The sequence below is a fragment of the Dinoponera quadriceps genome, unplaced genomic scaffold (assembly GCF_001313825.1).
Source record: "Dinoponera quadriceps isolate SergipeBrazil2010 unplaced genomic scaffold, ASM131382v1 scaffold479, whole genome shotgun sequence".
NCBI lineage: Eukaryota > Metazoa > Arthropoda > Insecta > Hymenoptera > Formicidae > Dinoponera > Dinoponera quadriceps.
In genome coordinates, this window is record NW_014554586.1 from 15,470 (window position 1) to 41,852 (window position 26,383).

The 26,383-nt window shown below is 41.9% G+C and overlaps 1 protein-coding gene and 1 long non-coding RNA gene across 8 annotated transcripts; one reads left to right on the plus strand and one right to left on the minus strand.

Annotated features, from left to right (window-relative positions):
• The first annotated feature begins 1,580 nt into the window (after window positions 1–1,580).
• Window positions 1,581–26,366, plus strand: LOC106752224 (adenylyl cyclase-associated protein 1). 7 transcript variants are annotated; one of them, XM_014633776.1, is made up of 10 exons: window positions 5,003–5,289; window positions 5,650–6,238; window positions 8,084–8,308; window positions 10,588–10,981; window positions 11,568–11,852; window positions 11,986–12,224; window positions 12,695–12,873; window positions 13,197–13,400; window positions 24,699–24,842; window positions 24,936–26,366. In XM_014633776.1, the coding sequence occupies exons 1-10, from the start codon at window positions 5,113–5,115 to the stop codon at window positions 25,017–25,019; spliced, it is 2,520 nt and encodes an 839-aa protein (XP_014489262.1). In that variant the 5' UTR covers window positions 5,003–5,112; the 3' UTR covers window positions 25,020–26,366. The 7 variants fall into 7 exon arrangements, with proteins under 7 accessions (XP_014489259.1, XP_014489256.1, XP_014489257.1 ...); XM_014633770.1 differs by lacking the exons at window positions 5,003–5,289; window positions 5,650–6,238 and adding an exon at window positions 2,847–2,946; XM_014633771.1 differs by lacking the exons at window positions 5,003–5,289; window positions 5,650–6,238 and adding an exon at window positions 4,572–4,591.
• Window positions 2,515–3,482, minus strand: LOC106752226. The gene is made up of 3 exons (XR_001375132.1): window positions 3,359–3,482; window positions 2,908–3,283; window positions 2,515–2,804 (listed from the first exon to the last, which is right to left on the minus strand). It is a non-coding gene; the product is annotated as an uncharacterized LOC106752226 (long non-coding RNA).
• Window positions 26,367–26,383: the final 17 nt, after the last annotated feature.

Here is a 26,383-nt window from a genome sequence, read left to right on the forward strand (position 1 = left end):
GTCAGAAGAATCAAATAATGTCATGTGATGCGCCATGTTGTTTACTACACTCGAGCGTTTCAGCGGTGCAGCGAAAACGAACAAGCCTCGTCATTGCACTTTTGCACTGAACTATTCTGTACTAGTCTTTCCCAGTGTGGTTCAGTTCAGTGCAGTTCTAGTGCAGTTTTAGTGTAGCGAAAAAAACAGACCTATTAGTACAGAATAGTTCAGTGCAAAAATGCAATGAAGAGGTCTGTTCGTTTTCTCTGCACCGCTGAAATGCCTGAGTGCAGTAAACAACATGGCGCATCACATGGAATTATTTGATTCCTCTGACGAAGAGGATTTTGTTGTAATACAATCACCATTACAACCCATTGTAGATGAAAACGATGAATGTATTATACAGCTAAATATAGCAAATTTATTACTAATTTATAATATTACCTACCGATCATAAATTTAAATAAATGACTAAATATTTCGTTAATGTAACCTAAGACATGACATACGTGTATTTTTAAACTAAATAGTATATATAACATTAACGTGATATTTTGCTCTTTATTCAAGTAATGACCAGTAGTATATCTGTGGAGAATTTATATAACTCTAACCTAAATATTATCTGTTTGTAGATCAGAATGTATTATTATTAATGCACCCACTTCTGGGGATAATGTATAAGATAGAACATATCAAAATATCAAATTATATCGAAAATATTGTTAACAATTAAAACAATATTGATTTCATAATGCATTTTTGCTTATCAAGATCGGTAGCATATGGTCTAATAGATCGATTCAGGACGTGTGATATATTTACTTCGATGGAAAATATGTATTATAACAACATGTATTATAACATTATTTATTATTATTAATTGTGCAATAGGACAGAGAATTTATATTATAAAACACGAGACAGTTGGAAGAACAATAGTTTACTTCTATATCAATTTGCGTATATACGTTAAATATATAGTTCTTAATATTATATACAACGTTACTGTTAATATTTGACCGAAACATTAAAAAATAATGTTTCTATACTATAATTTTAATATTTAAAAATATAATATTATCAAATAACAGTTTTAAAATATTTACAAAATATCATGTCCAAATGTTTATAAATTCGATATAAAATCAATGTTTTAAAAAATTGATTTAATGTTCCTTGCTTACTGGGTATGTATCCGAAGTATTTTAATTTAAAATAAAATTCGTATCAATGAGAACGATATCTATGGTTACGATAATGCTGATAACGATAAACGATGAAACTGACAAACAATTACTCCGCTCCCCCCATTATCACCCCTATCTCTACAATAATCATATCAACGAGACGGAGACGAATCCATGACTGGTAAAAACGTTTAGATGGGCGCACGACCATGACGCGGCGCGATAATGCGCGTCACGCCGCCATGTGGGCCCGTCTGCATGGGAGCCGAAGATAAGCGTGCATTGCGTGCATGCGATTGGCGCTTTAAAGCGGCGGCTCGTCGCAGTCGCCGAGTCTAGCAGAGAACGGTATGTACTTCCGGCATCCGGCAAACGCCCCAGTGTATCGTTCACTAGTGTCGTCGGGTCGAAATTTCTGCGTACGATAGATCGTCCTTTGCCGTTTCTGTCGATTCTGTTGGGAAAGGACTGTGCGGCGACGAGTCGCGTGGAAATTTCGCTCACGGTGAGTGGACAACCGCACTTATTTAAGACGATGAACGTCATCGCGCGACGGCGACGAGGCGCCAAGCCGAGCACGGCTCGCTCGCTTGCTTGACGGCTTTTTCCCGGCTCATCGTGAAAAGTGTTGCGCCGATAAGCTTGTCCGATGGTACGAAACGACACTCGTGAACGCATACAATCGGACGCGCGTCACGTTCCTCGCGCCGCGAAATCGTCCGGGAAACGCGAGCGATTTTTGGTTAGCCTCCGTCGTCGCCGCGTTCCGGCTTCGGCGTTCTTCCGCGTGAGTCACGCACCTCCATCTGACGTTTGACGCCGGTGACGTTTCATCGCCCCGTCAGCACGACGGATAACTCGCTGAAAGGTCATCGTTTTTGAATATTCTCTGCGTGCCTTTCACGTCGTTTTCTGCGTTTCCTACACGAATTTCCCGATACTGCGTGAAGTCTGTCTTTCTCAGTTGGCACTTCGCGATTTTTCTCCAGCCATCGCCTCTCCACGGAATGTCACAGTTGTATGATCATCCAGCCTCGACTACAGGAAATGTGGTGGTGCGACTAAGAAAGACAGACTTTTCATTTCCGTACGCTTCAAGTTGCTTTTATTTTACTCTTGACAGTGCGGAGTGTTCGGCCTTTGGTTCTCTTTTGAAGATTTTTACGGAAACATTAAAACAAGAAAAAGATGGAGGGAGAAAGAGATTTAATTAGAGACTTTTAATTTTTGAATACTCCAAATTGCTTTTATTTTTGTTTCAACAATGCAGAGTGTTCAACTTTTCGTTCTCTCTTGAAGGTTTTTTTACGGAAGCACTAAAGTAAAAAAAAAAAAAGAGATTAGAAAGAAGAAATTGATCCCGGGTAGACATATCGCGACCCAAAAATGGCAGATATTCATAGGAGAAATAGGAGGAGGACTTTCAAGCTGACTTGTGCGGGCGCAATTTGGTGCTTCGTTTCGTGACACGTCCCTGAGATTCGATCGAGAGATTGAGATTCAACCGTTCGCACGGTAGATCGGGGCTCTCTCGATCCGTTATCGTCATTCATTAGTCATACCTTGCTGTTCCATCGTGTAGCACCTTTTTACGTTGACTAGCCGCTGCGAGTGAGTTTCTTAACTTTCCTTCGACCAAAAAGTTTCAAGCGTGAGATACGTATCGACGGGAAAAACCGGTGGGAGATGCCGAGCGAAGGAAAGCGCCGGAAAAGCGGCTCGGGAATCGTACCTGAGGCTTATAAGAACCTGTTGCATTTGTGGCAAAATCGTAAGTAGTTCGCTCGTTGCTGCGGATCTAAATCTCGCAAGACGAGTGACGCGCCTGCGGTGTTCTTTTTTCTCTCTCGAAGCCCTCGAATATTTTTCCACTTTTAAATCCCACGGTGATTTCTCGTCATCGAGCGAGCGCACGCTCGTTATCACTGCGATTCCCCGCTGCGATTCTCGGAGCAGTCTCGTGTGGAAGGATCCGATACCCGTTTTATCGAAGCGATCGCGCGTCGACATACACGCAGCAGACTGGAGAAGAAAAACCGTTCCTCTCGTGCGCTCATCGTAATAGGTTCGTCCGCGTTCGTCCCGGTCTACAATCGATGCTTCTAAGCCTTAAAAAATTGACCAATCACAGTCGAATTATAGAAGAAAAATAAATTATGATTGGTCAGTTTCTTAAATCGTACGTCTTAAATTTTCATTGTAGACCCCGCTTTTGGTGTAGAGGTACTCGTCGAGATACTTTAGCGGATTCCGCCGAATGTCATGATTTCGGTCGCCGTCCGAACAGCGGCAGCACCGAGGGCCACCCGGGCGAGGTGTGTGACGAGGTGAGGCAAGGCGCGGCGAGGTGAGAGAGACGACGCGATGCGACGCACCGCGCCGGTCGAAACTGGGAACGTTGGACCGGGACGTCGGGACGCGTTATCCAGCCGCCGCCTTTTCGCCGCCGCCTTCACCTCCACCTTCGTTGACCTCATCGTTTTCCCCGCCGCTTCTCTCATCATTCCTCGCTAATTCCCAACGTTTCCTCTCTGTTTTCATTTTCCTCTCGCGATACTCTGCATCGATATTGTCCGAGTTTTCCGCGACTTTTGCCGACTTTAAGTTCGCTTAGATCACGAGTGTGGGCGAGACTTTTGCGTCTCCCGTCATCTCCCGGGGCGGCTGCGTATACGGGGCGAGTATACGCGTCGCGATGGAACCGATCTCGTTCCTGCGGCGCGACCGAGTGCTCCAAGACTCTCGTTTATCCATCTCGGTACACAAGTAAAGTGACGAGGGTGTGTTTTACTCGTCCTCCTCCGATAATCAAAATCAGATCTCTTAATGTTCGCGCGATTGAATTCTTTTCAGTGAATACCGAGCTATTCTAGAGGATACTCTCGAGAGTGTTGCCCGATAGTCGGGCGAGAGAGTTTCACGATTCGTGAATCCTCATGCTCGGGGAGACACGGTGTATATCGCCTGCGTAATTGTTTGTGCGAATTCGACCGATCGACTCGGCCCGCCCGTCGAGTTTCTAGCGCGCTCCTGTGGATCGTTCCTGAAGAAGACGATATAATATCTTTTAGTCGGCGCACTTGAAAGGCTCTGTAGAAACATAATAGTTGTGCACGCTTCATCTGTCACGGTTGACCTCCTGTGTTTGTCTACTGTCTATTGGGCTATTTATTGGGCCGTTTGACGCTCACGGATCGTCTAATCGCAAGCAGTCGTCGTTAGCCGAGTAGGTATCCGCAGTTCGTTGTGTGACGGCAACGAAAGTGAGTCGGAATTGTGCGATTAGACGTGAAGCAACCGCCTTTTATGCTTTTACACACGTTGACGAGCGAGAGCGATCTTCCTGACATCAGCGAGAGGTTCTTCGCGAAGAGAAGAGAAGCGAAGTATATTGAACAGACGCGGCGGCTCACGAAGTAAGGGACACGCTTTGAAACGAATATCCGAAAATATATAGAGATCGCAAACTACAAGATTGTTGGATCTATCGAATTTTATATTGTACGTGTCTGTTAAACTTCTTACAAGTTTATTGAGAAACGCGTATCTCTCGTTGGACCGAGTAGAAGTTTCGCGAAGTATTCGTTTACTCGGAATTTTATATTATAACCGACCGCATGCGTTTTTACATTTGAATCGACTACATCGAGTTTTATATCGGACGTGACTGTTAAGTTTTTCACAAGTTTATCGAGATACGCTTGTTGAACCTCATAAAATTTTGCGATATTAATTTATAAGAGAATTTATGCGAGTGCGCTCAAGAGAAGGCCACGTGGCAATCGATCTCGCAAGGACGTCGCTCGTAAACAAACACTGTTATAGGCGGAATAAGCAATATTAAGAACGAAGGAAGAACGACAGTCGTGCAACAAGCACAATAAACCGGCGCTACGAAAACACTTGAAATAATATTTGAAGTAAACAAGGACTAATAATGTTCAAGTGCTGCAGATGTTGCTCGAAAGGGTCACATTCGAACACTGATTCGGATTCGAACGACACTCCGACAGCATCGCGGAAGATAATTGAGTCGAAAAAAGACGTTGAGGAAATGGATGTGTCACCGAAAGTGGCAAACGGCGATGTACCGCGAGCGGAGGATACGAAAGAGGTAAAAGAGGAAGAGGAAACGAAAGAGATGAAAGAGGAAGAAGAGGCGAAGGAGCCGAAGGAGGAAGAGGAAATGAAGAAGGTGGAAAAGACGGAAAAGACAGAGGAGACGAAAAAGACGGAGGAGACAGAGAAGATGGAAAATATAGAAATGACAGAGATGATGGAAAAGAAAAAGGAGACGGAAAAGACGGAGGTGATGAAAAAGGTAGAAGAGATGAAAGAGACGGAAAAGACAGAGGAGACAGAAAAAAGGGTAAAGACGGAAAAGGCAAAAGAGACAGAAAAAACGGAGGAGATAAAAAAAACGGAAGAGACAGAAAAAACAGGGGAGACAGAAAAGACAAAAGAGACGAAAAAGACGAAGGAAACAGAAAAGACGGGGAAAGCAGAGGAAACTGTGATCGAGTCGGCTTCCCCAGCTCACCCTGCAACGGAAGCTCCGTCCCGGCAGCAGGGTGAAAAAGACGACGGTTCTGAGGCGAAGCCAGATTCGGTCTCAACGAAAAAAGCAGAGATCAACAAAGCTGACGTAAACATCGGCGACACCGAGGAAAAGTCAAGCTCGGGCACGTCGGAAGAAGAAACGGTTCACGAAATTGATAAACGTGATAACGTTGTCGAAAAGGAGGCAAATCTTACAGAGGAAGAGGCGGCATCGCTTTCCGGTTCCGCGACGAAAGAATGTGAGCAGATGGCCGAAAAAGTTTGTCCCTACGACGAAGGCCAATCTGTCAACAATGAAGTTGAGTTTGACGTCCCCGTCGGAGATCAGGCAGAGAGCGACATGATCGCGATGAAGATCCCGATCTGTCCGGCCAAAACGAATCTTTATTGCAGCTCGGGATACATTGAGCGGACGATCGATGACGGACTGGATGACGAAGGCGACGACTCGGTTTTCGAGGCCTGTCCGAGCGAGAACGACGCGGCTAATAAGGCGCAATCAGGTACGGCACCTGTTAATATCGGTGTCGTAGATGCGCAATCCATTCATTAAGCAACAACCGCGGACAATTGACGAGGTAACGCGCGATATGCCCGTTGTAACGTTTAATGTTGCGTCCTCGTCTACGAAACTCGAAGAACGGAGTAATCACGGGGAGAGAAAAGATTTGTTTGAATTTACCGGGCGATGAACAAGCTAAATGCGTTTTTGCCGAAGGAAACGGAATTTCCGACCGTTATGAGTCAAATCTGGAATTCGGTTCCCCTCAGTCAAGATGCGTTTGGTTCGTTTATCATTGGTTAAAATCGATCAAAAATTTTTTTTCCGCAATAAGGTTGTCAATGTGCATCTCTTATCGGTGATTCACTGTGTAGATATCCTCGAAATAATTTTACTCGAGATCACAGGCAGCACCGTCACAAGCGGCATCGGTGCGCGCGATCTCAGGAACATTATTTCGCACATAGGACAAAGAGTTCACTTGAATTCATCCGACCTCGAGCGAACCAAACGCGCTTTGGTTGAAGGAAACGGAATTTCCGGTTTTTGTGAACCAAATTCAGTTCTTATGACCAGAAATTACGTTTCCTTGAACCACACGGAAAAAAATGATTTGTTGACACAGAAAATTGCATGCTGTCGCGGCAAAATCTGTCAGTTATTATGCGGACAGCAAAACGATTCGTTAAGAATATTAATTTCCACTTGCAGCATTATTTTGCCGAATCTACTAATTGTTTTGTTGTAAAAACAGATTAAAAAATATAGGAAAACACTATTTTGGTCTAACAGCAAATTAACGTGTTCTAAGGATAAATTCACTCAGCAATATTTCAAAACTACCTGACAATAAAACTGTTCCTGCTCTATAATTACGAACAGTTCGTTAATTTGGTTATGCTGACTAGATTTTATTATTGTCGCAACAAATATGCAGTAGCAACAATGTGTATGCACGGAGAAAACAAATTTTGCCAGAACAGTAAATGTTTGTCAATATAGTGACAGTAAAAAAAATTCTGTTTAGACAGAAAAAAATTTGTTTGAACAGCAGAAAGATTTGTTAAGATTATTGATTGTCCATATATCCAGCAAATAGCAATTAATACTCTTGACAAATCTTTCTGCTGTTCAAATAAACTTTTTACTGTCTAACAAATTTTTTTTGCTGTCACTGTATTGACAAACATTTGCTGTTCCTAGTAAAATTTGTTTTCTCCGCGTGTGCATATGTGTGTATGTGTGTGTGGTTTTACTGCACAGAAAAATTATTTTTTTCCCGCACAGAAAGGCAATTGTACAATGAAAAAGTTCTAGTCGTAACCGTAAGGCCGTGAGCAAATTGATAAACCACAGTCGATTATTTTTGAACCGTAAGAAGAACGATCGATTATGGTTGGTCAATCTGCTTACGGTCTTGTGGTTACAACTAAAACTTTTTCACATGCAGTGGCCTGAACGCATTCGTTCCTCGCATCAAGTGAATTCGAGCGAGCCCTCTTTTCTGTGTAGTCGATCGCATTGCGACCGACCGATAAAAGGTGCACTTCCCAACTATTTTCACTTGTTCCATCGTCCAAGGCGGTGTATTTGTGACCCACTGCCCATCGATCAGACCAGTACTCGCTTTCCTCCGACGCGTTGTGATCGATAATCCGACCTTCTTCGCGGAGAGAAGAGCAAAATAGAACTAAGTTTAAGCGCGACGGGCGGGGAGCAGGGTGGAACACGCGCGCGTGGCGTCGTGTTGTCTCGAGAATCCGAAAGACCGGCGGGGTCCCTCTTTCCCATCCCGGGGAAATAGCCAAGGTATTCTCGGCATATTGTACGTGTATCGTTTCCGCAGTTGGCCCCCTCTCAGACTGGATCACGCAGCAGCACGATCTTCTGGAGAAGAACGGCGAACACGTGCGAGGAGGATGCAGCGGCATGCAGGAGCCGCCGGCGACGCCGGTTGCTCGCGACGAGCTCGCTCTAAGACGGCACAGATTCTTCTCTGAGTTGTTGCAAGTCGCGCAGAACACGGAGCACAGAGTGAGGTTCGACCCGCTAGGACCGAGGGTGCACACCGGTTAGGGCTCGACTATCAATTTCCAACCCGCTCCGATTCTCTCCTCTGTGCGCGCGTGCTGCATGACCCGAAGTAGCTGACCCCCGTCCCCACCCCATGGTGGTACTCTGTCCCTCGACACGGGCTGATCGTGAACGGTGTTCATGAGTGATTGCCGTGCACCTCGCACATATCAACGGCGCGAATATGCTAGCACCACTTCCGGTATTTGAGATTCTCGCACTCACTGAAAAATTTAAGTTTGATTGGATCTGCCTGACAATAGACAACCAAACGCTTTTTCTAGCTCTCCTGAATTAGGTTTGGTTCTCACAACCGGAAATTCTGTTCCCCTTAACGCATTTGGTTGTCCATTTTCAAGTGGATCCAACTAAATTTATCTTTCAGTGCTATCGGGAAATTCGCAGTTTGGTGTAACATGTTTCGTGAATTTGTCTCCGACGTTTTGTAAATATTTTACTTTATTTCTTTAGGAAGAATAACCTAAAGTGTCGGAAAGTTGGTCGTGAATTTTTTACTCCAACGTGAATTGTTAACGTAAAAATGAAGACATTTAAAAATATTTTCTAACTTCTCTCTAAATTTCTTGGAATGAAATTTCATTCGACAAGTGTAAAGTGATCATTATCGCTTCGAGTGAAGATATCGCTATTTTTCACTTGTTTTCAATGAAGTTCTATTGCAAGAATTTTCGAAAGTTCAAAATATTTGAAAATGTTCACTCTTTTCACGAGTTCACATCTCAGATAGAACAGAAAATCGCGACAACGTTAAAATGACGAGAAAATAACTACACAGAAAAAAGTACTAGATTCAAGTAAATAATTACTCCAATACTCCTTAGTAATTTTTTTTTGATTTGGTTTAAATAAATATTAATTGATTCAAATAAAATATTTTCCAAATAAATTATCTGAGTAAAGTAAAGAATATTTATTTGATCTAAGTAAGATTTATTTAATGATCTAAATAAAATTTATTTAATCCAGATAAAAATTTGCTAAGAAGTATTTGAGTAATTATTTATTTGAACACTGAAAAAAAATACTACTTAAAATTTATTTGTGAGATATAAAGTTTATTTGAAAAAAAAAATATTTATTTCTGTAAAAAATAGGCCTTATATTCTACAAATAAATTTTCAAGTATTTTTCTCAGTGTAACACTTTTCCATGTATAAAAGTTCATCTTTCGATCATTTTTTCATCATTTTGTCACCACCGTCATTTTCTACTCTATCTGGGACTGGAGGAAAATATTCATGATCGTCTTCTAGGTCAGAGAAAGCAACAACCTGAAACATGTGGCTTCAGGTTATTATTTTCCCTGAAGAAATAAACCAGTACATTTGCGAAACGTCGGAAATAAATCCATGAAAAACACAGCACCGACCCGGAAGTCAAACAGCGCTACTTCCGATTCCCGCATAACAACACGTATCTTTAAATGCGGTCGTATTTCTCTTTCGTACGCACGCTAAGACGTCTATGATTACGTTACACATGAATCATTCGCCGCGCTTATTTATGTATACGAGTATTTCCCGCGCGATGTTAGTGGTTCTCTAATAATAGTTTGGAATGTTCTCGCGTCGGACATCACATTTCAGGTGTCTTTCAGTTCCTTGCCAATTTTCGGAAAGTCCAGTGGTCGTTACGCCACGTCGCTCGTAGTGTATCGCATCGCAATCGTGGGAACCCTCAGGACTTCTGGACAATAAGTAACCGAGATTGTTAGTGATGAGGCTTCTAACGAGCAGAACTTGCGTTAATTTAGAGGCACACGTATCGCTTCTAACGCTTCTAGCAGCGTTACGCTGCGCTAACGTAACTATATTTAGTACATAACATATTCTATATTTAGCGTTCCAAGTATTCGACGAGGTTTCATCGCGGCTTCTGGGATCTCCAGAGATTTTCGGCGGTCTCTTCGACGGAAAAGCTTCGTTTCCTCCTCGCCCTCACGTGTGTCGTTTTTCTATTAATTTGATTTCCTCACTCAGTTATTAAACGCTACGAGTGAACGGACATTCATAAGATATATAACGAATAGCGTGGTTTACTTTTTTTTTGTATAAACAACGGAGATATTCGTGTTTGAAAACCACATGGTCAGTCTCGTCACTCAAAATATATGAATACGCATTAGCGAGAGCAAAGCTGGTACAGTTCACTTCTACTGGATTAAGGTTCCTCAATGATTGTGTTGAATGTAAAACGAGCAACTTGAGCGACACGCTGTAAAGCTTACCGACGGTTTGATCCGATGTTGCATTGCAGGTTGCAGTGAAATCGGCGACAGAGAGGAATACCTGGAACAGTTGGTGAATCGGCTGGAGAACGTGACGAGGCGACTTGAGAAAGTACCGGTACCCTTATCGGTCCAGACTCAAGAAACTTCCGTGCAAGTACCCTCACCGAAATCTACACCGGCAAAAAGTAACTCGCCGACAGAGGACCCACCGACACAGGGCTCACCGACGAAGGAATCACCAAGATCATCTCCGGACCCAGTTTGCTCGATCGAACAAATAATTCCACAGCAGCCTATAAGCATGTCCGTAATCGGATACGAAGATCTCTTGGCCGGCCCGGTTAAGGAATATCTAGCATTAAGTCAGAAGATCGGTGGCGATGTAGCCGCTCATAGCAACCTCGTGGAGAAAGCTTTTCAGTTAGTGATATCTACGTTTCGCATTTGAATCGTGAAGCCGAGCGCTTCGCGCATACTCAGAAAAAAATAGTCTTGAATCAATAATCGATATTCTCATGTACAAACAAGAATATTATAATATATTCTTAGAAGATGTTTAGTCTTGAATTGAGCGCAAATAATACTTTCATCAATACAAATTTAATCAAATTAAGACTAAAAATCTTCTAAGAAAATTATATTCTTGTTTATATATGAGAATAACTATTTTCGATTTAAGACTAATTTTTTCTGTATATATTGAGAAAAAATGGTAGAATCGGCGAAATTTTGCTTAAATGAGTAGAATTCTTTCGAGCGCAACATTTAGTCTGTTGAACAAATTGTACAGTTGCCGTAGTAAGTCATCAATTGATTCAACAATTGCAACTTGGTCAACAATTGTATCAACGCAACGTATTATTGCGTCAACGTGTTATTTGTTCAGTGGACGTAATATTTCCTTAAACGAGAGTGACTACCGATTTTGTCGAATCAATCGCTTTTTTCTCAGTGTAATATCACATATACAAACTGGACGTTTTAAAAACGTCTCGAACGATTTCAGCTTTCAACTGCAGTTCATACATACAGCGGCGAGCCGTGCAGCACCGGCGAGCCAATCCGAGCATATGGCTCTGCTTCAACCTATGTCCGCGCAGATTCAGCAGATTCAAGAATTTCGCGAGAAAAATCGTGGATCCCCGTTCTTCAATCACCTCTCGGCGATTAGCGAAAGCATTCCCGCTCTGGGATGGGTCGCGGTAACACCTACACCTGCCCCGTATGTAAAGGAGATGAACGACGCCGGTCAATTTTACACTAATCGTGTATTGAAGGACTGGAAAGAGAAGTAAATAAGCTTTTCTTAAGCGAAGAGAGAGAGAGAAAGAGAGAGTGAAAAAGAGAGAGAGAGAGAGAGAGAAACATGATTTGTTTTGCGATTCTGCAGAAAAGCAATTTGCTGAAATACCTTCTGTTTGTAGAGACAAAATACATATAGACTGGTGTAAAGCATGGGTGCAAACGTTGACCGATCTGCAGCAGTATGTCCGTCAACACCACACGACGGGCTTAGTGTGGGGCAAAACTGGCACCGCACCAGCGGGCATACCACCTCCCCCGCCCCCTTCGATGCCGATCGGAGATATTCCACTGCCCATGGTCAATGACGACAGGAGCGCCCTTTTCGCTCAGATCAATCAGGGAGAGGACATTACAAAAAGTGAATATTTCCTTACGTCGATCTAAGACCGATATTCGTAATCTAATCTTATATTTACGATTACCGGAAGTCCAAATCTTTAGATAAATCCGTAGTTAATGAAAAGACTTGTACAACGTCTGAGGATGAGCTTGAAGCGATCTTAAATATAAGATCTGATTATAAATACCGCCCTGAGATCGATAAAATTTACCGGGTTGATGCAAAAGTTTATTCTAGTTTTTAATCAGTCCTTCGCTCAGAAATCCCAAAATTTCTACGGGCGCAGGATCATGCAGCTATCGGAAAGATGGCAGGTCGAATAAAATGGTATATATTTAATTGATTGATTGTATTTTTGAATAAGTAAATATTATGTGTACATTTTGATTAAAGAACGGAGCGAACTTTTGGATCAACCCAATATTTTTAATTATTCGGTTAATCACGCCTAGAAAAATTGATCTTAATTACCGATATCTGTATCGCAGATCTGAAGAAAGTTACTTCGGAAATGCAAACGCATAAAAATCCCTCTCTAAGGTCCGGGCCTGCGCCGTTCAAAGCACCGATAATCGCTAGTGTGACGCCGATGAAGACTGTGTTATCAGCGAACGCGCCCATCGACAAACCATCCGTGTTTACCAGAGATGGCAAGAAGTGGCTCGTGGTGGGTAATTAATATTTTACACAAGTGCATTTACACACACACACACATTGTCGGCAGATTAAAGATTAGAGTATTTTTTTTATAAGTTTTGCAACGCATCTTGTATCCAAGAAAATGAATTTCCCGAAAATTACTAACAAAAAAAACAAATTCTCCTGTGCGATGAATTGCGAAACTCATTAAAAAAAAAATGCACAACCTTTAATCCGTCGATTGTGTGTGTTTGCATGTATCGAAAAAAAAGAGAGCCGATGTCCATTTTTTCCAAGGTAGAGATATTCGAATACATGTTGAACGATGACGATTCCTTATCTCTGTTGCAGGAGTACCAAAAAGGCGAAAATTTAGTAGTCGATAACGTGGAGATGAATAACGTAGTTTACATGTTTCGATGTCAAGACAGCACGCTCACCGTCAAAGGCAAGGTGAATTCCGTCGTGATGGACTCCTGCCGCAAATCGTCCGTTGTATTCGACTCCCTCGTGTCCAGCATCGAGTTCGTCAATTGTCAAAGCGTACAAATGCAGGTATGTGTGAGTGTGTGCGCATCGTCTATTACTTAAATCACTTATGTCCTCCAACGAGACCGTGTAATCAGATAAGATCGTGCTTAAAAGATACGCGACATCGCTGAATATGTCGGTGCGAGAAGAACAGTTTGTCCTTTCGTACCGTGAAAAATCGTCTTGCTTCCTGCTTATTGTTTCTTTTAAGACTTTTGTTTCCACGCTGCAATCTTGATTAATGACGTCACAAACTAAAAAATGTATGTTCAAAATTTTTGCCTTAAATACCTTGAAAAGTAAAAGGGATATGCTCATAAAATATAATACTTATGATCGATTGGGCACATTTGTCAAATATTCTAAAACTTTTTTTATTTTTAATCTTTTCCTATTCTTATTCTATTTCTTTATTTTTATTCTTATTCTATTTTTACTCTTTTATTTTATTTTTAATCAATAAAATAGCCGTATAAAATTAACAGATGACAAAGCCAAGAGGAAAGAGAAGCTAAAAAGTGAGGTTACATGTCATGTAAATTTTACATTTATTTATTGATTGTTAGAGCAGAAAGAAGTTTCCGGGATATTTCACAAATGTGTCCAATCGACCGCAAGTCTCATTGTACGAGCACATTCTTTTATTTCGACGTATTTCGCGAGAATTTCGAATATACATTTCACGTCATCAAACAAGCCGATTGCAACCTTGACGAAGGATCGGGAGCCTCAATACTCCAAGAGTGACCTTCACCAAACTCACATTGAACTAATTGATGGATAATAACAAGAATCGCTAATTCTTAGTTCTGTAATTTGTCGTTCGACGGTAATCGACAAGTTAATAACTTTGATCTGCGTTAACGAGCAGATGATATTTGACTCTTATCAGTTTTCTAGAATACTCAACATTCACAGTGTGAGGAAACGCAAGTCTGTTTATTAGGAAAAATGTACCTTTACAAAAAAGAATCCGATGAATAAAACTTCTCTTAAAAGTATCCTGCGCGGTACGAGACAGAAACGACACGCGTCGATCAGTCGCTCAGTGCATATCGGTCGTCGACGTGCACGTGTCCGTGATGGAAGGTTTCACGGTGACTTCTTTCTCCTCTCTTTCAACGGTAGCCCACAGCAGTTCCGTTTTGCGTCTCAACAGATCCGTCACAGAACGGACGTTCTCCGTGTCTAGGATGAACATCGGACGACTCCTCTGCGAATCGTCGCACGCCATTATGGAAATAATGGTTAATGTTTTAGGAGCCGTGTTCTCCGTGCGCTCCTTGTCGCTCCTCAGGGTTTCTGCACTTCGATCGTCGGATAAGATGGGCAGGTTGCTCGTTACCGTCACACTGCTGTCTCTGAATGCCGTCTTCGACTCTACCTCCTCTCTTCCGTTCTTCTTCTCCGTGTCCATCTTAGTTGAATTCAACGCAGCCTTTTGTGCGCGCAAAACTCCATCCTCTATCGGAACGCTTCTTCCTCCTTCTTCCATGGCTTCCTCGCCCGTCGTGCGACCTTTCTTACGAATATTCTCCCTCCACAACATCGTCAACGGGCTTCTCGTTGGGCTTCTCGTTTGGTGTCTCATTCGAGCGGCTTCCAAGCGGTTCCTCAAGATCGGTATGCACGATCTAGCCGAGATCCCTTCTGGCAGTAAAAGAGACTTAGCCGAAATCACGGAGCGCGACTCGCTCTCACGCTCGGTGTGCTCGTCCTTGATGTCGTCGTCGTGCACGTCCCTCATGTCGGACTGATGCAGCGTTCTGCAGATGCGCTCCAGGGTGTCGCGGTACGCGAGTGACGAGTGCGATCTCTTCGGGTGCAGGCCGACGTGCGGGCTCGCGCCGCTTGTCAGAGACATGTCGCTCTTCGCTTTCGCTCGGGAATTCGTTTGGTGTAGCCGTTTGCTCGAGTAGTGCTTTCTCACTCGGGGCGACAGGTTCACGGAAACATCCGGATCGTGGCGTTTCCTGTCGCTCGCGTTTAACGGGCGGCACTCACCGGGACTGTGGGTGACGCCGTTACTTCTCCTCGTCTTCGTGTCGGTTGTCGAGTGGTCGCGTCCCCATTGATCAGGATTGAGGCTCGAGTCGACGAGAGTCGTGGAGCGCTCGATGTCCGGCGGCAGTTCGCTCGGCATCGCCGCGTTCGCGTCTACAAAGGGGCGTCTTCGGCCTCTCGAGCTTCCGTCCTCGCCGTTCTCGAGTTCACGGGTCTCCGGAGAATCTACCGGGTCGGTGCAATCGTCGCAGCGTAGCATCGTACGATCGACTTTGCCGGAACTTCGGAAAGCATCGCCCTCGTCCGGCGCTCGAAGCGCCCTGCGCGCCTTGGAGATCGCCCGGTTCTCGCTGCGGAGGAAGATGTCCATGTAGTCCCTGATGTTCCTCACCCGTTCCAGCACGAGCTCCTCAAGCTCGAGCATCACCGGCAGGCGTTTGCCGACCACGTCGTCGTCCTCGAGATCGCCGACGCTCGCGTCTGCTCCTGGACTTCGATGCGCGCCCTCCGGACCCTCCGACCGGACATCGACCGGTATCACGATCGAGATCACCTTCTCGTAGGTCGGCGGCTTCAGCGATACCGACGCATCGATTACCTTCTCGTTACCGGGGATCGTCAGATCGCAGATGCTGAAGTACTCGGACGGTGTCTCCTCCTCGTTGTTGCCCGTGTCTCCTTCGTTCTTGCATCGCACGAGCGCAGCGCTCTTCAAGGCTCCTCCGGGAAACGAGTCGCGCTGTCGTTTCATCTCCCAGCGAACGTAGCGTCCCTGTCGCGACCCGAGGTCTCCACAGACGGATTCGATAACCGGTCCCTCCGTCTCAACGTCCATCAACATCGTGGATTGGAAATTGTTGCTGCTCTGCGTCTCCTGTGTCCTCGGAGGCCCACCCGCGACGTCGTCCTCTCTCGCGCTACGCAGTAAAAAATGTTTTTGTGTTAAATCTAACACGTTTAGCATGTCCACTTTACGGTCCACTCTAAACTTTTGTGTTAATTTAACACGAAAAGTGAATATGTTGAAAAATAACACGAATATTGTGTCAGTAACAACATCAATATCCACAATACGTTAACCCATTTCGGGCCGGACTGCGAAAATATCAAGATCCATGAGATCCGAGTACCGTTTCAGGGTAATTAGGTCCCAAAAAACCTAAAATCAGAATTTTCCGACCAGTTGTTTTCCCCGGAAAATAATCGGAACGTCTACCTTGAGTGACACGTGACATACATCTGGTAAATCATATTATAATGGAAGTCATCATTATCGACAATTTGAACTTTTGGTAACAATACCTCATTGTTTTTTCAATTTCTTCTTTAAATATTTTTAATTAATTAAAAAGATGAGACAATGAACTAAAAAGTGTACTTTGCAAGATTATTTTCCACTTCCAGCTACCGCCAGGGAGATAATAAGTGATGACCAGATGAAATTATTTTTTGAAAAACAAAAGTCCAAACTATATTTCAGTAACATGATCTAAGCCAGAATCTACCTTTATCACAGATAATAAAATTTTTAAACAAAGGAAAAATTGCTATTTCTATACAGGAACAGAGGAACGAAATGGGTTAACGGATATTAAAGTATAAACTGTGTTATTTTAACACTTATAAATGTTATTTAGATATTTGCACATGTTGAATATTGACTGCAACACAAAATATTGAAATAACATAAACACGGATATATTAAATTGACACACGATTATGGTGAAAATTTAACACAAAAATTTGAACAAGGGCCGATTTTTTAGCACAAGTACAAAAAATGTTTTTTACTCTGTACGTATCAGACATCTCCTCTCGGACTCGACGCGCGTCAGCAAAGCCTGCTTGAACAGCAGAGCCTCCTGCAGCAGCAAGGCTGTCGACCTCCTTTCCAGAAGATCATTTCTCATGGAGATTTTGCTTCGACTGCCACCTCGAGATGTCATCGGCGTGTTTTCTCGATATTCTTCTCCGTCGAACGAGCCATCAATCCGTTCGCTGGCGCTTTCTTTCGTCAGAGACACGCCATACTTTTTCGTTTCGATGTCCTCGGATGTCGAGACACGTCGTGCTTTCCACGGTACCGCTGTGAACTCCTCTTTCCTGAAATCGTACAAATTCGCGTTCTCGTCGTTCCGCGAGCTCGATCCCAACTCGCCACTATGATCCGAAGTGTCGCGTTGCGACGACATCGCGCCGTAGAAAGGCTGAAGGAACTGCTCGTGACCACTCGCCGCGAGATCGCAAACCGATCTCTGTGCACCACCACGTTGATCGCGTGGTACCCCCGCAGGTGTATCTCGCAACGCAACGTCGCTGGAGTACCGATGCGTCTTAGCGGACGTGGCGGTATTTGATGAACATTCGGCCAAGGAAGACGAGCTCTCCTCTGTCTGATCGAGCTCGAAGTACTCGCAGCTGTCGACGATCGAGCGTTGTGCGCATGGCGGAGTTTTCCTCGAGCCGTTTCCGAGGCTCCCGTCCAGGACGTTGTTCTCGTCGACCTCTTCGATCTTGACGGAGGCAGACGTGACGGCGACTTCGCCGACCTGACTCTGCCGCTTCTCCGAAGATCCATTCGTGTCCTCGTACGTTCGCAGCACGTCGTGTAAACCCTGAAGCTTCCTTCGTACCTCGTATAAAGTCTCCCGAGACGGTCGTACGTTCTGTGCCGGTTGTTTCATCGGAAGATCCTGAAGAGACTGCCTCCGAGAAGCGACGTCGTTGCTCGTCATCGCTATGGAAGATGCGGTTGTGTCGCTTCGTCGGTGCACATTATGTTCCTCGACATCCTCCGTCGTCCCGTCGTCTTCTATTCTTGTCGTGCCTTTCGTCCTGTCCATGTCTTCTCTTCTCGCCGTTTTGCAAGCACCGTCAGCCACTTTTCGCTTCCCCAACGTGAACAGGGCTGACTAAGAGTGTAAAATTATACTGGTCAACAAATTTCGTATCATAAATTGTTTCCATTTTGAATTTTAACTTTTTTTCTATTTTTTCTATTTTTCTATTTACGTTTTACTATTTACTATTACATTTTTCTATTTACGTATTACTATTTTTTTCTATTTTTCTATTTACGTTTACGTACTGAAGCAAAAAATGACGATAAGAAAATTACTTACAGTTCAAGAACTAGAGGCTATTTTTAAATATTTTTTGTGAATTAATAGAATGAGATATTTATTTCTTTATTTTTAACGAGAGATACACCCATTTGATATGTCAGTGTGAACGAAAAAGAGAATAAGAGAATAGAAACAAAAAAATAGGATCCCGAAATAATGAGGATATATGAAAATAAAATAACACAACTATTTTTGCTATAATTTCTTATTTTTATGCTCCGTATTTTTCATAAAAAAATTAAAATTCCTTTTAAATGTTATATTATTGTCTTTTAACTGTTTCGAAATAATGTTACAATGAAAGGATAGAAATAATCTCTGTCTTCCTACAGAAAATTAAAACATACATGTCTCATTCATAAACTCTTACAGGACTACCGTAGATAACATCTCAAAATAAAAAAAAAAAAGAAGAAGCCATTCCCGCATCGCGAAAATTCTAAGTATCAAATTCCCTTTTGATTATTGTTTACTATATGATATAAATTAAAGTTACGTTTAATTTTAACCCTTTGCACTCGAAGTTTTTTTTCATTCATATTACTAGCAACTCGAAGCAATTTCAGTGGAAAGATCATATTCACATATAAGTAAATGATATGCGCATTAAAAGAAAAGTCATTGTTGTGTGTTATTGTTTTTTTAATTTTGTTAATTTGTTAATAGTTGTTAATAGTTTGTTTTAAGTTTGAAGACAAATTTTAAATGGCTCCGCTCCGGAACCCTCGAGTGCAAAGGGTTAATTGTTATATTTGTGATCAACAGCACAAAATTAACTAGAATTGATGGTTTAGATCCAAGATATAATTTACGCGTTGACCAGTCTTGTTGGATTCACAGCAAAATTGGAAGCGAGTGCTTGCGAAAGTTCACCTGTCTCGTCGCGTCTTTCGAGAAAGACAGTTTCCTCTCCGATAAATGTCTCAACAGACGCAGGCGTTTGTCGTTGCGTTTCATTTCTTCGAGGAATGATCTGCATTTGCGGACGGTATCCGTGAAATCTTGACACGGATTGAACTTCACGTTCGACGTAGACGCGACGGATTCGTCGTTCTGTGCTGAAAAGCGCTGAGAGGAGGATCGACGGCTGCGCTCATTCACCAGAGGTAGAAGCTGCACGTTGTCTTGACGTTGCAATGTGAAATTGCCACTATTGGAGAGATCACTTCCCTCGGCTTCATTACCGTTCTGTTGATGGAAACTCGGCCTCCGTGAACACACGCTATCGAAACTGAATCGATTATTGGGAGGAAGCATGAAATATGAAGTATTCCCGTGACATCGTGTGCGCAATATGCAAAACGGTTTAGACACACTGAAGTTGGGAGTGCAGCCACATAGTCTAATGAGAGAGCTTATTCTTGACTAATTTCAGATAACACAAGAAATGTCTCAAAATCATCCAAAATAACGTCCAAGATGACTTGAAAAGTATCTTAGGATGTCCTGAACACATCTGAGACGATCTCAGGACATTTTGTGCTGTCTGCATAGAAAAAAATCTTAAATCAATGATAGATATTTTCATATATAAGCAAGAATATTATAATATTCTTAAAAGACCTCTTGAGTCTTGAATTAAGTACAAGTAATACTTGCATCAATACAAATTCAATCAGATCAATACTAAAAAACTTCTAATTCTAAGATTATAATATTGTTGCTTATATATGAGAATATCTATCATTGGACCATTGGCTGCGCTTTGAACTTCATTGGTTACTTTCCAGCAAGAGAAGTTCTGGTTATATCATCTATTATCCTTATCTTTACTAAATGCGAAATAAGGATGATGATATAATTAGACTTGTGTGTCGACTTGTCTCTCTTCCTGGAAACCATTGTGAAACCAAACCGTTTTGCTCCTTATTATACATTAGTTAGGACTTTCGGACACAAATTGCCATAATTATAAACATAAGATATAAATTTAGGCGGAAAAACTAATCAGAATATTTAGATTTATGTATTTCAGAAAAAATGGAACTCTCTCTCTCTCTCTCTCTTTGACGTTACATCTGATTATAAACATAAATAACTAGAATTCGACTGAGGTCCTATTCGGTTTAGAATTCAGTTGAGATCCTAGTTACACGGTTATTTATATCTTCTTCTAGAATATACAAATCTAAAGCAATATTCTCAGTTCTTCAGTTTAAGTTTACGTCTTATGTTTACAGTTACGGTAATTTGTGTGCGATAACCCTTATTGGGAAACACCCAAAGGACACGTCGACAGTAGGATAATTCCAAGCTAACGATACGAATATACTCCCAAGTTTTATACTTGACAGACTGGTCACTGGTAGACTTTGAGGTTTCAATGCTGCTGCTGCAGTCTGTGGATAATTTACCACGTTGAGTGTGATGCGGAGCGACGTGTTTGTGTCTCGTGTTGAGGAAATCGGTCAGTTTCGCGACGGATGAGTCGTGGACGTCCGAGACGGGAGCGTACATATCGCTCTGCGCAGAACTGAAATAAACGGCCACCATCGTGAATATGAGATAATCAGGATCTACTGTTTTATAGTTAATTTACTGAAAGTTCGTCAATTGTTCAATACTTGCAACTTCTTTGCGTACCTCAGCAGCACATGCTTTATCCAGCTTCTCCGGTCGACCGGGTTGGACAAGGTCATCCTGATTTTCTGCAATTTCCTCGGATTTAAACTGTAGATTTGATGCGGCAACGGCCACGTTCCGTACTGCATCTTGTACGTTAGAACGTTGACCTTCAATTCCAGATCCTGAATTTTGTATCCGACCTTATTCAGTATCCGTTTGTTGACAATAGGGTTCTGTACTATGCGCGGGCTTTTGCGGGACTTTGCGCAGAATAATATTGTGGAGAAAATGGTTATTGCTAATGCCTAGGGGGAGAGACAATCGACTTGCTTGAGGTTTCCGAAGGTACGAGATACGAATCATTCGGAATAATAAGATCTGTTCTTTTTAGCTGAACTGGTTTTTATGTACAAGCAAAAATATTATAATATTTTTAGAAGATTAGTCTTAAATTGAGTGCAAGTAATACTTACATCAATACAAATTCAATCAAATCTACTAGGCTACACTAGCTGACTGAAAACCTGTATCATTTCTTTTTTCTCTTTCTTTTACCAAATCTTAACAGTATATCTGTTTCTTTTCAAGTTTAATAAATGCTAATTCAGCAAAAAAAAAAAAGAAACAGATCTATAATGCACTGGAGAAAGGAGAGTGACGTTGTTTCTCATACCCATATCATTCCTTCCTGCGTGAAAAAGTCAACGACGTCGGACACTATTTCGAACCACAAGTAATTCGCCACCGCAGTCGCACATTCCTCCCAGCTTATCCTGCATGTTGTCCGCACACCTTCGAAATTTCCACCTGCAGGATTTCCATCTCCCGGATAACTCGAAAAGTTTGGTTGGAGTTAGATTTCCCTGACATGTCCAATACATCGATCCTAATCCATTAAGAGAGTAAGAGTGAGCTTACCGAGTTTCCATGGCATTTTCCAACTCGCGAGATGTCCGTCCGGGCAGTTATTAATGCGGATGGACGGTGCGTGTAAAGTTCGAGGAACTGTCAGTTGCTACATCTTCCGTTACCAATACATGTTCAACGCGGTAGGCGAAAGCTCCGATTACGCGCGTGGCAATTGTTATCGAAACGCCGAATCGAGGAATAGAAATCGGTTTTAATTTCAACAAGTTCAATTTCTGCGTGGAAAAAATGATTCCATTGGTGTAAGTGAATTATCCGCCGTCTGGGGGCCGGATAAAAAATCGATAAGAGAAACAGAAAGGTTCCTACTCGGGGATTTCTGCTCGGTAATTGCTCTCAATTGTCTCAACCGAGTTTTAATGTAGCTGAATGTTCACACGAATGTTCTCAGTGTGATAATAGAGATATATCATTTCTTGTCATCTAGTTTTCATCTGTCCCCTATCCAGTTGTAGAAACTGAGAATTTTTTCCATATGTAGGAGATGGTTCAATATTCTAAATACAGAAAAAGCAATTCCGTTGGAATTTTCTGTCGTCTGAAGACCAGACTCCGCCATCGATATCGAACATCAATTACATTACATCTATGTTATAATTTCGCATTCAATAATGTAAATATAATTCCTATAAGCGCGTAATATTTTATTTCAAAAAATATTCTAGACATATTCCTAGAATATTAGACATAACGTTTTATTAATATTCTAATAATATTATTTAATGTTATTATAATATTATACATATATATATATATATATATATATATATATATATATATAATAAAAATAAAATTAAAAAATAATAATATAAGAAATATATATATTTTTTTTAATTTATATGCATATTTTTTATATTATTTTTTTTAAATATTCTAAGACCATTTTTATAATCTGCCAAAAATATTATAAAAATATTATTTTAATATTCATATAATATTCTAGGAATATTATGCACTTATAGGTATATAACGCTGTATATATTATATTAGGTTGGGGAAAAAGAAATCCATTATTTTTACGTGAACTTCAAGACTTTATTTAACATGTTTTGGATTGTCCGATTCGGGTCAAATATGTACCGTTTTGTTTTATAATTTGTTGCCATTTTAAAGGTAGCTTCATAATGCCTCTCTCATAGAAGTCTTGGTCCCTATTGGCGAAAAACTCTAGTAATCGCTTTTCACAATCTTCTCTTGATGCCAATTTCTTATCACTAAGGAAGTTTTGCAATGCAAGAAAAACATGGTAATCGCTTGGTGCCGGACTATATGCTGGATGCATCAAAACTTCCCAACCAAGCTCCCGGAGTTTCTGGCGAGTCACTATAGACATGTGTGGCCTGGCGTTGTCCTGATGGAACACAACATCTCTCCTGTTGGCCAATTCTGGCCGTTTCTGGTCAATCGCTAGCTTCAAACGGTCCAGTTGTTGACAGTAGAAATCCGAATTTAGTATTTGGCCATATGGAAGCAACTCATAATAAATGATTCCTTTCCAGTCCCACCAAATGCACAGCAGAACCTTCCTGGCCGTTAGTCCTGGTTTGGCCACCGTTTGAGCTGCTTCACCGCGCTTTGACCACGATCGTTTTCGCACAATGTTGTCGTATGTAATCCATTTCTCATCCCCAGTCACCATCCGTTTAAGAAATGGGTCGATTTCATTCCGTTTGGCCAAGGCTTCGCAGATGGAAATTCGATCCATCATGTTTTTTTGTGTTAATTGGTGTGGCACCCAACATCGAGCTTCTTTTTGAATCCAGTTTTGTGCAAATGGTTTAAAACTGTTTTATGGTCGATCTTTAGCTCCTGGGCGATGCTACGACTGCTAACATGCCGTCGATTATTTCTGTGATTTTATCAACATTTTCGACGATGGGCCTACCTGTGCGAGGTGCATCTTTAACATCAAAAATACCTAAACGGAATCGACGGAACCAAAATTGCACGTAATTGGCTGTTACAGTATCGGCACCATAAACACCATTCACAATTACAGCCGCCTGGCTTGCATTTTCGCCTTTATCAAAGAAAAATTATAAAATATACCGAATTTTCTCTTTGTTGACTTTCATTTTTAACACCCTGTAACTCACAACTGAATGGACCAAACAAAAAACAACAAAAGAATTTTTTTAGTGCGAAATGTCACCTTTCCAACGAGCATAAATCTGAAATTGTTTGATCGATACTTTACGAGATATCGATCACTACAGCCATCTACGGAAAAAATAATGGATTTCTTTTTCCCCAACCTAATATTTATATTGTTGCGAAATTATAACATAGATGTTACGTAAATGGTGCTCGATGTCGACTGGGGCGGTTATAAAAATAGAAAGATTCCTGTAGGAAGTTTCTGCCCAATTAATTGTTTTCAGTAGTCTCAACCGAATTTCAATGCATCTGAATGTTCACACGAATGTTCACAGCCGCTGTAGCAGAGATATCGTTTCTTGTTATCGAGTTTTTATTTCGTCTTCAGCTACAGAAACGAAGTTTTCTACGTCGTATGAAACTTTTAATGTACACAAGTACATTAAAAATATGAAACAATCACTCTTACACGGTCTCTCCAAATATAAACCGAGTGAAATTACTCGCCAATACCAATCTTTGTTCCCGACACGTTATTAACACCTTATCTGACCATTATATCAGAATAATAACAGCATCCAATAATTCTGCACACCTTCCACAGGTTCTTGGAAAAGTACCTACGATCTCGATCGACAAGACAGACGGCTGCCAAATGTATCTGAGTGCGGAGTCTCTCAACGTCGAGCTCATCACCAGTAAATCTAGCGAAATGAACGTCATGGTTCCCAAGACCAACGGAGATTACGTGAGTGAGATCCTTCCGACTAATTCGGGCGAATACACTCTTTCTTTCGCAGTTCTCGGACGTCTACACAAACGTATGTGTCTCGTATTGCAGGCCGAATATCCCGTGCCGGAGCAATTTAAAACCACCATCAGCCAGAACGGTCTGAACACCACGGCTGTCGATTCGCTCGGCTAAGGGCGTGTCGAATCATGATTTACGCATAGCCTACGCATCTCTCCTTAACAACATAACTCACTAGAGGTATCGTCGTCCAAGAGACATCAATTTATTAATATTCTTATCATTATTATTTATTGTCTTCTTGTGGATAATGCGTAGCTAAGGGGGAAAAAAGGGCAGGTCCGATATACGTTTTGCTTGCGACGTGCGACGAAGTCACTTCGATCGTGTGTATCCAACGGACATTGGTGATGAGCTGTGCGCATAGAGACGCACTCGGTGATAAGCAGGCCAATGATAACGTATTCGCTGAAGTATCGCTTGAGAAATCTTACGTCATTTGTGGGAATGTCTTTCTGAAATTGTTAAAAATTCGTCGAAGGGGGAACGTGAATTCGACGATCGATTCACCCAGGTCGGAGACATCTTGAATCAAGATGATCGGTTTTCGCGAAGGAGAAGAAGAAAAAGTCGCTGAAAAAACGATCCTTTACCGACTGTAATATATACACGTACACCAGTATAGCGCGAAGTCTGGGTTATATCACGTGACGTTTCGTTTCTCAACATCTCCATGTGCGACCAGGCACTCGCATATCGAGATCAGGAGGGGGGAGACGTCGCGATGGTGTGTGTTGTGTCACGGTGTGGACAAAAGTTTTATCGTCTTCGATCATCGCTCTTTTATACATTTACACCGTTTTTCTATCGTACAAGAAGAACTTTTGCTCAAACCTGTCGTCGCACAGAACTCGCTATCTACAGACCGGGCGAAACGAGCGTACACACATATATATAGAGCTAGCAGGGAAACGGGATTACTAGGCCTCCGAGCGTTACTCGCGACTTGGTGTCAGACACCAATGTCATCAATAGTTCGATATTGCTGCTTCGCCTCTAAACTATCGCGCTGTCGAGTTCAGTATCGTACGACATTACCTGGAAACGGGGAGTTCCAATAATCGGCTACGTGAAAAATTAGGGATCTAACAACGCGGTTGCGCGATGTTTTTTAACGAGGGCGCACACACACACTCGTTAGTACTACTAGTATTACTTGAATAAAGCACAGCATTAAAACGGAGATGAGAATGCGCATCTGCGAACACACGGCGAAACAACACAGACAAACCGTCTTGGCATACCGTTTGTCCGTATCGCACAATTCATTGTAATAAACACGTAATTATTTAATCTAGAATATTTTTAACTTAACAATAGTATCGTGAAGAGAAACATCGTCATTTACATGCGTTTTCGTTTAAATGTCGATTATATACAATATAATCACTATTTTTCGTTATAGGTATAATTTTTGGTGATGAGTCTAATAAATCTAATAAAGTGAAGTTATATATACCATCCAGCGTGTTTTAACT